At 41.2% G+C, this 12,916-nt stretch overlaps 1 protein-coding gene across 1 annotated transcript; it reads right to left on the bottom strand.

Moving 5' to 3' along the window:
- Window positions 1–3,759: 3,759 nt before the first annotated feature.
- zp3f.2 (zona pellucida glycoprotein 3f, tandem duplicate 2) lies at window positions 3,760–12,573 on the bottom strand (the record flags this gene model as incomplete). Its single annotated transcript, XM_084312151.1, has 6 exons — window positions 3,760–3,846; window positions 5,143–5,230; window positions 9,833–10,013; window positions 11,513–11,604; window positions 11,693–11,799; window positions 12,484–12,573. The coding sequence occupies 6 exons, from the start codon at window positions 12,571–12,573 to the stop codon at window positions 3,760–3,762; spliced, it is 645 nt and encodes a 214-aa protein (XP_084168277.1).
- Between the last annotated feature and the right edge of the window lie 343 nt (window positions 12,574–12,916).

Below are 12,916 nucleotides of genomic sequence, written 5' to 3'. Positions count from 1 at the left end.
ACACAGTATAATACCATTAATTTGCAAGTCTATAAACCAAATTGGTAAACTTGCACGACCAGCTGGACATAGCAGGAAGTGCATCAGTAGATTCCCAACAATATAATGATGTCGAAAATAACATGTTTGCATTGCATATGAAGCCACATACATATAAAAGACATGAAACGAAAACAGCTGTAGTGTTTTCCTGGTCACTGTACATCTGGTAGACCTGCATGTACAACATAAAATGGTACATTAGCCTTCCTTCTCAAGATTATTGTTACAAAGAAAGCACTCGCGCCATAACACGCTTCTCCAGTTCCAACATCTGTAAAACGCAGCACACACATAGGACCAATACCAGCGGTCAAACCAACACAGCTATCATTACATTATGTAATACAGTGAGCGTTATGCACTAGGTTATTACAGTTTAATGTTTAGACAAATTCTAACCAGAGAAAGTAGTGAAATAGCAGAGCTACACTTCAATGAGAACCTACCTCGAGCAGTCGGGTACAACACTGCTGAGTAGGTACGGTGTCCCCACAGGGACATGCAGCGCGATATACAATGACCTCAACACGTCACCAGGTGGCTCCCAAAACAAATACGGTATGATGTTTCTCAATTTAGATAAAATTCACATGCAAACAAATATAATTTCTAACTCTGTTACACCGATGTTGATCTTCCAGTAATTTTAATGATGTGGCTAGGTCAAACCTGATCCGTGACCCATTTATCTTTTTATTACAATAGTATGTATGCGATTACAATCCGTGTATACAACATTCTGCTAAATGCGTACATAAATATATCCATGTATGCTTATCCAGTGCAATACTGAACATGTGCAAATCTACAATTAATGTGCAATCTATTCCAGCACTTTACAATTCAAGTGCAACAAACTGAGCACATTAGCACAAGCACCAGTCACTTTAACACTTAGTACCTAAAGCACCTTGAACTTTAGTCTTCCCATTTCCTGATTAGTCTCCACATATTGTGTATCAGTTTCATCCATGATCTGTTTGTCTATGGTTGTGGCATGTGTGTAGTTCAGTAACTTGTGGTTATGAAGTTTGTACACATTTGTCTGCTTCGTTAACATCAACCTGCAAAGGGACCACAGATGGAAATTAGCCTCTGGCTAGAATCTGCCATTTTTCACATGAAAGTGTTCATTAACATGCACCATCCATATTTTAAATAGAAATAAACCTGATGGTTTTGATAGTATAAAAATAAAAGCCAGATGAACCCATGTGACCAAGTTTTACCCGTAGTCCTTGACGTAGTGGCAGGCCTTCTTGCTGTCGTCCAGACCTCTGGGATCCCAAGCCACCAGCTGGCAGTGGAGATACACCTGGTAGTTTGACATGATGGGTGAATTTAACCAATAATCTGCTTTTAATTCAGTCAAACATTTGCCCTGAGAGTCTTCTAAACATCTTCTCCCCCAATCACAGGTGAAAACGGAGCTGTCTGAGGGGGACACACACCCAGCCCACCAGAACAAGCCTGAGGCCGTCTCTGGAATGTGAGTCAGAGAGGAAAACCTCCCTCTGCTTATGAGACTCTTTGTCACACAATTTCTTGATTGAATAAAATATACTTGTTGCATTAAATCATGTCATTTCTTATTACACATTTATCCCTAGTCTGGTCCCATTGGACCTCCTTGTGAAATCCCCGACCAGATCAGACTATCTGCTGAGCAGTTGGACTATTTCATTAATTTACAGAGGTTCCAATATTTCAATAACACTTACTTTATTATAAAATTATGAAAAAGTACTGGAGTAATGCTTCAGACCTTATTATTTACTTAATCATATAATACTAAATTTACTTGATAATTCCAATTATGGTTATAGTGTGAACCAAGCGTTTGATATTTTTCTATTCAGATGGACAAGCTAAAGTTTCCTCCACTATTTATTAGTGTTTTTATTGTTAATTTTAACTAGATATCCTGCTTTTAATCAAAATGCTCAGTCCTTGGTGGGAAGGCCTATTTCACTAACTGGTCCGCTCTGTTATCTCACAGCTGCTGTTTTATCCCGACATGTCCTTGTGAAATCCTGTAGTGAAATGTAGGTTCAATTACAACTTCCAGTATAAAATAACACAATATCTAGTTGCCTATTACCTATAATTATCACCAATTAAATGTATTTTATCTTTGGATTATTAGTTTACACGGTTAGTTAATTCTAATAGTCCTCACTGGACCCAGACCTGTTCTCACAGGCCCTTTTCTCAGGATAGAGAACAATGGTTCTTGCAGCTGCTCTAGGACAATAAACGCAAGATTGCAAGGCTATTGCTGTCCTGCCACAGGATAACACTGTCGTGTTACATCATGTTTCTGTTGACCTAAGGGCTATTCTCGGAGTCATCTCCTGACCTTCATTCGTTACCAAGCGGCCTTCTAAACACAGCTGCTTCTGATCAGGGTCTGTTCTGACCAGTTGGTAAAGTGTACCATGAAGTCATATTTAGCCTGTAAGGCCATTCTACATGTTTAGAACATCATAATCTGTTATGATTACGTCACTAGAAAGCATCCTCTTTATTTTGACCTTTTTCTTTTATGTTAGTCTAAAAAAAAAGCAACCAGATTATTAAATCATTGGACACAAACACTTGGATACCACACAATCTAGAACCTACGGGGTCAAAACTGGAAACAGTGGAGTTTAAAACCCATTTAGACTTAAAACGCCTGCTAATAATGCATTATATAGCCTGTATATACACACAATGCGTTTCCTGGTTTCAGCACAATAGTTCATATACGGGCAGAGTGTTAGTTGTGATATTTCATCTCCACCCGGAGGACGGTCAAAACACTGAATCACCTTGCCGCTCAGGAATACACTCTTGCTGGTTCAAGTAGAAATAGAAGATATTTTATTATTGAAATATTACATTTTATTCATAAAGCATAAGGGAGCCCAAAAGATGTTAAGGCAATCACTCAGTCCACGAGCCCCACATGCAGAATCCATGGAGCTTCCACAGCTAGACGGTTCCTACCCTGCAGAGACAAAAAGGTCAAGATGGAGCTAGACGGTTCCTACCCCTTAACCATCAACTATGGAAATATCAAAACAAAAAAAACCTGAAAGAATGAATTGATTGATCAAAATGAGAATGTAATAATAAAGCAACAGCCCAGTCCTAAGGAACCTTACTCTGCAGTGAAAAGCTCGACTGATTTGACTCCGGTACTGTTGTTGTTGTTTGCAGCCGACCGGTCCACCATGAGCAGGGGTCCGAGCACCGCGTTCTGAACCAGACCCTGGGATCCTAGAGAGAAGGATGCAAATTACTTAACCCCTTTCACTGCGACAATACACAGAAGGTTAAAACCCTTTCACTGCCACACTACAGAAGGTTAACCCTTTACTATCACACTACCGACGGTAGTGTGATAGTAAAGGGTTAACCTTCTGTAGTGTGGCAGTGAAAGGGTTAATGCAGGAAAGAACACCTAAAAAGAAATGTTGTATTCAACAGTTTAGGGTGGACACGATACCTGATCCAGCTCCTCTCTTGAACCTCGTCGTCTTGCAAATGGAGTCACAGCAGTTACAGAGTTCATTATGAAGTGGGTCGTCAAGGAGCTCCCAGCTGAGAACCAATAAAATAATATATATATATATATATATATATATATATATATATATATATATATATATATAGTGATTAGTCATTAATAATATGGCCTTGCATACAACAGATAATACAAATCATATATGGTTACCCTGCTTCAGTATAATGACAGGCCTTTCTGCCTTCACTGAAACCCTCTGGATCCCAGGCGACTAGTTTACAGTGGAGGTAGACCTGAGAGACAGAGACACAAGTCATTTAACACAGAGACACAAGTAATTTAACACAGAGAGACAAGTCATTTAACACAGACGTCATTTAACACAAAGACACAAGTGATTTAACAGAGACACAAGTCATTTAACACAGAGACGCAAGTCATTTAACACAGAGACACGAGTCATTTAAACACGAGAGACAGAGACACAAGTCATTTAACACAGACCCAGGTAATTTAAACACCTGAGAGACAAGTCATTTAACAGACACAAGTCATTTAACACAGACAGTCATTTAACACAGAGACACAAGTCATTTAACACAGAGACTAGTCATTTAACACAGAGACACAAGTCATTTAACACAGAGACACAAGTCATTTAACACATGTGAGACAGAGACACAAGTCATTTAACACAGAGATACAAGTCAGGATCATTTAACACCCGTGAGACAGAGACAAGTCATTTAACACCTGAGAGACAAAGACACAAGTCAGGTTTTACTGTAGTTTGATGGTAATGGGACGTGATCAAATTTTCTATTTACATTCAAATATACTAAAACAATACATACACACAAATGAGTGAGTGGAAATAGCGGCAGCCCAAAAGATTCGACTCAAATCAGTCTCACATTATTGTGGGCTATATCCGGCTGTTTGTCCCTTCATCAGAGCATCAAGCTGCCAAGTATAGGAAGCGGACCTGTTCTGCATTTAACATTGTTGGTGGATATTTTGTACAATGTCATTCTAACTGATGTTGATAGTGACGTAATTGATGATGTGACTGATGTTGATGATGATGTAATGTATTGATGTTGATGTTGGTGATGATGTAGTGTATTGAATGTTGTACATTTGTGTGTGCCGGACCCCAGGAAGAATAGCTTTTGCCTAGTGCAAAAGCGAATGGGGATCCTAAATAAACATAAACATTTAACATTGTAAAAAACTTTTCTTAGCATACAAAAAAACGATAGATATTTGATGTATTGCCCATCCCTAATATGCAAGTAAATGGAGTATACCCACCTCTTTCTCTGAGACGATTGCTCCAAATGGCCAACCACCATTGAAACATAGGATAGTCACCGTATAGCCATCCTCTCAGCATCAAGTTACAGAAAATACAACAGTCTAGTCTACACACCTCCTCAAGTCTACACACCTCCTCAAGTCTACACTCCTCCTCAACAGTCTACTGCTCACCTCCTCCCCTGCAGGGAACTTGAAGGACTGCAGGTACAGACTGACTCACCTTCTCCCCTGCAGGGAACTTGAAGGACTGCAGGTACAGACTGACTCACCTCCTCCCCTGCAGGGAACTTGAAGGACTGCAGGTACAGAATGACTGCAGAGGAGTGGTACCGAGGCAGGAATCTGGAGATGCCGCGCCTGCCGTCAACAAGACACCTGACAGAAACAAGTGGATTACATTACTGTCCTGCAACAAGACAGCCATAGACGGCGGGTTTGATTGATTGATTGATTGAAAACTTTATTAACAGATTGCAGAATGGGTACAGTACAGTACAGCTCAATACATACAATTGTTAAGGGGATGCAGACCAGAGAAAGACTTTCGTCTTGTTTACATCAGGGTCCCCCATTTTCAATTCATCGTAACATATATGACATACATGACATACAGATAGACAGTACTGCTACATCTATATATTTATGACATACCAGATTTGTAAATACAGTACCGTTTGTGATACAAAGAGAGTCCAGAAAAAAAAAGTATATACATTTGACGTAGAAACTGTACATTGGATTGGGTAGGTGGGGGGGGGGGACTGTACATTGGAGGTGGTTGGGTGGGTGGGGGGGGGGGGGGGGGGTTGGGTAGGAGGGGTGGGTGGGGGACACTGTACACTGTACAAACAAAACTGTATATTGGAATATTGACAAGACCATACTTGGTAATTTACTGTACATTGGAGGGGGTTGTGTTAGGACATTTACAGGGGCCAGTTTTGAATTGCAGTCTCCCGTAGGTGTTTTGAGAGTGTTTTTGAAAGTGGGTAGTGATTCACATTCCTTTACAGCTTTGGGTAGGGCGTTCCACATTGATGTGGCATAATTGCGAAACGTGTTTAGTCCCTTGTTTGAGCCGAATCTGGGTTTAACATGATTTGTGGTATGTAAGGCCAGGCGAGGCTATGCCGACCCAAACCAGCAGCCCCAGTCTGCGCATTATTATAGGCAGCCTAGGCTACGATATTGTCCGTGTGGGCTGCTGCAGCCCGGTGGTGACAATACGCCAGGGTCGGCCAACCAAGGTGTCAATGGCAGTAGGTGTGGTGGCCGTTTAACATTCCAGACTGCAGGCAGTAACCAATCACGCCGCATCATCAAACTAACCGATGCCAGTCTGGTCTTGAAAATCCTCCATGGTCTAGCCCCACCCCCACCGATTTTCACCTCCAGGTTCACCAGAACTGTTGTACCGGGTGACTTGGCTGTTCCATTAAGGACAAGTACATTTAGCAAATCAGCCCTCTCCGTGAGAGCTGCCAAGACCTGGAACTCCATTCCAAGTTACATGCCGCCTGGGCATAACACGGATCACCTGAGGCCAAGGGCTTGCTCTACGAGGGCATGATGAGACTGAGTCAGAGTTAATCAAACCGTGGAAACTTTTTAGAGCTACTATGTACATTGTTTTCAAAGCAGCTTCACATTGAAAGTGATCTCACAGACAAACTTAAAGCAGAAAAGATCATTGATGCACAAAACGTCGAATTTTTTTTGTTGCATTAAGGTAAGATAATAGTTAATCATATTGGAAGCCTTCATTTGAACAATTAATTTGCACTATATGAAATTAGTGGGGCTCGCTGTAGTAGCCTAGTGGGTGTGTGTATTGTATGAAATCAGAACCTGGACAGCACCGTTTGCGTGCGAGCAAAAATGAAAAAGGAAAGATTTTGCGAGAGTCCTATCCCATCTATAGCCTACGCTAATGTCCAGCTCACCCGCCGCCTATGAAGACAGCTGACAGAAACAAGGGGATTACATTACTGTCCTGCAACAAGACCCTTGACAGAAACAAGGGGATTACATTACTGTCCTGCAACAAGACAGCTGACAGAAACAAGGGGATTACATTACTGTCCTGCAACAAGACACCCGACAGAAACAAGGGGATTACATTAGTCTCTGCAACAAGACACCCGACAGAAACAAGGGGATTACATCACTGTCCTGCAACAAGACTTTTGACAGAAACAAGGGGATTACATTACTGTCCTGCAACAAGACACATTGATGATACGCTGTACTGTAGGACTATTGATGATGATAAGCTGTACTGTAGGCCTATTGATGAAGATTAGCTGTACTGTAGGACTATTGATGATAAGCAGGACTAGAGTTAGAGTTTAGAGTTTCTTTAATAGTTGTCATACAGAAGTACAGAATACTTTCATACAAAATGCTTCTTACTGTTACGCTCCAGAGACTGTGCTAGACAAGATAGTATCAAATAACATAGTATAGCATGTAATTTAGAAGTAGAAAGGTAGAAAAAGGTCACAGTGTTCAGTATAGACATATGTACAATGTTCGATGCAGAATAGACGTAACTGAGTTACCATATAATATACAATACTATGCAGTGTACTAATGTACAGTACTATATAGTGCAAAGCAGAAATGGGATGAGGTACAATTTAGGTACAATTTACAGTAAGGTGTACGAGTTGTAGTGCAATCCTTCATCAATAAATATAAAGTGTGGGGAGTGGGTGCTACAGTGTGTTTGTTTAAAGTGAGTGTGTGCTATAAAGTGTGTGGGGTGGGTGCTACAGTGTGTTTGTTTAAAGTGAGTGTGTGCGTGTGGATGTGTGTGCTATGTGCGTTTGATGGTTGTTGTGTAGTGTTCATTGTTCGTTTAGCAGCCTGATGGCCTGGGGATAGAAGCTTCTTCTGAGTCTTTCTGTGCTCGCCTTGAGACTCCGGTATCGCTTGCCTGACCGCAGCAGTTCAAAGAGGCAGTTGTTCGGGTGACTGGAGTCTTTAATGATTCTCTTAGCCTTGCCCCTGCAACGCTTGTTGTAAATGTTCTGGAGGGTGGGGAGCCCCCCTCCAATTGTGCGTTTGGCTGAACGTGTCACTCCTTGTAGTCTGCTTCGGTCTTGTGCAGTGCTATTCCCAAACCAGGAGGTGATGTTGCCAGTCAGGATGCTCTCTAGTGTACATGAGTAGAAGTTCTTAAGGATCTATTGATGATGATAAGCTGTACTGTAGGACTATTGATTAGCTATACTGTAGGACTATTGATGATGATAAGCTGTACTGTAGGACTATTGATGATGATAAGCTGTACTGTAGGACTATTGATGATAAGCAGGACTATTGATGATAAGCTGTACTGTAGGACTATTGATGATAAGCAGGACTATTGATGATAAGCTGTACTGTAGGACTATTGATTAGCTATACTGTAGGACTATTGATGATGATAAGCTGTACTGTAGGACTATTGATGATGATAAGCTGTACTGTAGGACTATTGAATGAATGAATGAATGAATGAATGAATGAATGAATGAATGAAAACTTTATTTAACAGATTGCAGAATGGGTACAATACAGTACGGCTCAATACATACAATTGTTAAGGGGATGCAGACCTGAGAAAGACGTTTGTCTTGTTTCCATCAGGGTCCCCCATTTTCAATTCATATAGAAGTGCTATATATTGATGATGATAAGCTGTACTGTAGGACTATTGATGATTAGCTGTACTGTAGGACTATTGATGATTAGCTGTACTGTAGGACTATTGATGATTAGCTGTACTGTAGGACTATTGATGATGATTAGCTGTACTGTAGGACTATTGATAGGCTGTACTGTAGGACTATTGATAAGCTGTACTGTAGGACTATTGATAAGCTGTACTGTAGGACTATTGATAAACTGTACTATAGGACTATTGATAAACTGTACTATAGGACTATTGATAAGCTGTACTGTAGGACTATTGATAAGCTGTACTGTAGGACTATTGATAAGCTGTACTGAATCCTTCGATACCGTCCTGTGAGACACAATCTCATCTGTCCTGATTAACCCTTTGTCTTCTAGTGGACATCTCGTTGGCCTCAACAGAAACAATGAACACCTTTAACCCTTTCACTGCCACACTACAAAAGGTTAACCTTTCACTGCCACACTACAGAAAGCGTGGTAGTGAAATGGTTAACCCTCTGTAGTGTGGTTGTGAAAGGGTTAACCTTCTGTATTGTTGCAGTGAAAGGGTTAACCATTTGGTAGTGTGGCAGTGAAAGGGTTAAAAAGGTAGAATCAAACCAGCAACCTCTTGGCAGAAACCCACGTGCTGCACTGTGTACATTCTTGTTAGTCTTATCAAAAGGTTATCAATCCACACCAGGCCTTTCATCCTCACCTCAGAGATAGAGGTGTGGCCAGCGAGGACGACCCACACAGCAAGGATCATACCAAGTGGGGCCTAAAGGTCACCGTTTGATGCCATTACAGACTCGACCTTTAGCACTCCTTTACAACCAGTCATTTGGATTTTTAACAATTAACAAATTAATTGAATATATATATATATATATATATCATGTTCAACTAAATGTCTTATAGCCACCACATGTCTAGTTTAGTGGACTCTACCACCCAAGTGGCTACCAAACATGGGCCTTGATATTAACCCAAGGGCCCACCTCACTTTGGTAGTGATATTGAATATTAGAGATCCAAAGATGCATTTATCTATTGTGAAAATTAAGGGTTAGTCTTTCCTGGTTAAATGGTTATTTTTGTATGATAAGTTAAAAAAATATATTTTAAATGCTAATGCAAACACCAACATCGCGGAATGCATACACAGCATTTCCTCCTTAGGAATCAAGTGCCCTCATCTCATCGTCAGACATGTTGTAGACACAGGAACCTAGCCCTGGTGGTGATGACGGGGTTAGGGTTATGATGACGGGGTTAGGGTTATGGAGCACCTACCCCTGGTTGGTGATGATGGGGTAGACCTGGCTGTCGGGCTGCAGCTCTGGCGTGGAGGCCGCCACACACTCCTCTATGATCAGCAGCAGCGGCTGGTGAGCCTTCTGCTCCACGGCTGCCCAGACGGGGAGGAAGGAGCCCAGGGGGAAGACGTTGGTCCTCGCCGTACCAGACAGTTGTTCTGGAAGAGGGTCAACAGATGGAACAGATAAGTGTCCTCGTCTGGACTGCAGGCTGGGGAGTAACGTGCAGCTGGAAACCAGACCCATCGTATTATTGTACTTTACTTATAAGATTTATTTCATATAGCGCCTTACATAAAGTATCTCAAAGCGCTTTACATACAGTACATTACAATAGGTATATGGACAAAAACAGTACATGAATTTTCACAATGACAACATGGTGGGGATACTACAGAGAAAGGTTGACAGCTTAGAGACAAAACAGACAATTAAAATAAATAATAAAATATATAGGCGTGTACAAAAGTGAAAATGTGAGCGATGCAGGCGTTGGGGGGGGGGGGGTCAGGAGTGAGGGTATGCAAGGTTGAACAGGTGGGTTTTGAGGTGGGACTTAAATGTTTCTACGGATGGGGCTTCTTTGATGTGTAATGGGAGTTGATTCCAGAGTCGGGGAGCAGAGGAGGAGAATGATTTGTTTTCTGTGGACTTAAGGCGGTAGTGTGGTGTGCTCAGAAGGGCTACGTTGGATGAGCGGAGTGAGCGGGAGGGAGTGTAGTGTTGCAGGAGGTTGTAGATGTAATCAGGTGCTAGGGAGTGGAGGGCTTTGTAAGTGAGGAGACAGATCAATCCTATACTTGACAGGGAGCCAGTGAGTGAAGTGAGGAGTGGTGCAGGACAGGTGTGATGTGGGAGAACTTGGCAGCGGGTGATGATGCAGGCTGAGCTGTTCTGAACTAGTTGAAGTTTATAGAGGGATTTTTATGTTGAGCCAATGAGCAATGCATTACAGTAATCTAGACGGGAGATGAGGGCATGAACCAGCTTTTCAGTGTTATAGCTACGTATGTGGTGCAATATATTTATAGTGCATTGTCCCAGTCAATAAATAAAACAATTATACAAAGGCAACTAATCTCTTACTGTAACAAGTGCAAATTCACAGTAGCTGCAGCCTTTTTGCAATAGGCCTCTGCCACACCCCCTTTTAGCCAATTGGCATGAACACACACACAAACGACCTCCATGCCAAAACCCGTTAACGTGTGTGGACCAACCGATTTTAGCAGATCGCAGCTCAAATCCAGTAATTAGTTAATAGATACTTTAGTTTAGAGGTAGGGTAGTGGATTACTCGTTTCTCAGAAACTAGTTCAGGGAAGAATTGCCATTAGGGAGAGATTATTGATACCAACATTACCATGATTGATACAGATGATAAAACCATGGTGATAAGAGTCTGGAATAAATGGTTCCGTTAAGATATGTTATGACTTATGAGTATTCCAGTGGAAGTCATTTCCTGCCAACTATTGCATGACCAAACACTGGAACAGGAAACAAACTTGGTCCTTTTAGAACGTAATGTTTGTCATTTTGAAACAGTCCATATTACTGACTCATTTGAAGCTGGTAATTGGTAGACTTTGTTTCCGACGACAAGCCACCCGTGACCCAACCGGTCCACACGTAGGACAGCCAGGGCAGGACTCACCGTTGAGCAGGGCCATGTGGAAGACCAGGCCCCCGTGGCCCACTGAAGCACCCGACCCGTGGACCAGGAAGGGAGGAATCCACCCATCGGGCCTAAAATAAAAAAAACAATAACCTTTCAGTCGTAATCCCACTTCAATGCCGTTAGGTTTGAATTTCATCCTAAAACTTGATAACTTACCTTTTATAAACACACTGGATGGGATACGTGTAATCTGCTGGCGCTTTGCTCTTTGCCTGTGGCCTAAAAGTCAAGTCATTCTCATAGATGAGGCGTTTCCCTTTCATCTGTGGAAAAATGGGGTGGACAAAAGGCAGTTAACCTTTTATTTTCTGGGGGGGGGTTGTATTATAAGTAGTACTGTCAATAGATGAAAAAAATAACAACTAATTAATCGCACAATTTTCTGCATTTAATCTAGATTAATTTATGAATAAATGAATCACATTTTTCTACTTTAGACCGAAGCTTGTAACAGATATTTACTTGAGTAAAATCATGGAATGAATGTAGAATCAACAAAAAGAAAGTATATTTAGATTCAAAGACTATTTTAATAGCTTTCTTTGAATACGGTTTCTCTCCTGCGAAATACAAATGTTCAACAAAACCATCAACATTGACTCGGCTTTAAAGACCTCCTTCTTATATCCACGGCACTAACAGAAATAAAAACAACCCAGGCCTATGTTAAAGTGCAGATTGGCTTAGACTGAGGACGATAATGTCTTGTATGAACTACCAGTAATATAAATCATAACAACAAAAATGTGTTCCATCTTCATGTCAGATGATTTTCAAAAAGGTGCATGAGTCAATGTAAAGAACAAACAAGCAAAGATACTGCTGAAAGTTCAGAACGTTGAACATTTTTCACTCCATAGATTAATCTAGATACATTTGTTAATTTAAATTATCTCAAATTAAAGCATCAACTTTGACAGCCCTAATTATAAGTATTGGATTGTTACCAGTCTCCTGAATTTGCAGTCATTGAGCTTGTAGTTGAACGTTGCTTCCCCTCCTCCTCCCTCCTCCGTCTGGGAGAAACTCGACGGCATGCAGCTTCCAAGGAAATGCCGAGATGCATATGGTGCCAACTCAGGTGTGATCTTCCATGTGATTCGGACGGCGTCTTTCAAACAGTCCACATGGATATCTGCAAATTAATTCACACATGAGTCTCTGGAAATTAATTTCATCAACATAAACTTAAAAAATGCATGTTTGATGTTTTTGCATATACCTGTATTAGCAACAACTGCTGTAACAGTCAAGAGTATTACACCTAGGCAAAGATGAGTGGCCATGACTAAAGACACTCGAGCAGCTGAGCTTGAAGGTGACATTTTATAGACAACTCAACCAATTAGCTGGATGCTGAACACCTGTGTAAACTTTTAG

The sequence above is a fragment of the Notolepis coatsorum genome (genome assembly GCF_963971535.1).
Source record: "Notolepis coatsorum genome assembly, chromosome: 4".
Taxonomy (NCBI): Eukaryota; Metazoa; Chordata; class Actinopteri; order Aulopiformes; family Paralepididae; genus Notolepis; species Notolepis coatsorum.
This window is presented reverse-complemented; position numbering and strand designations above follow the sequence as displayed.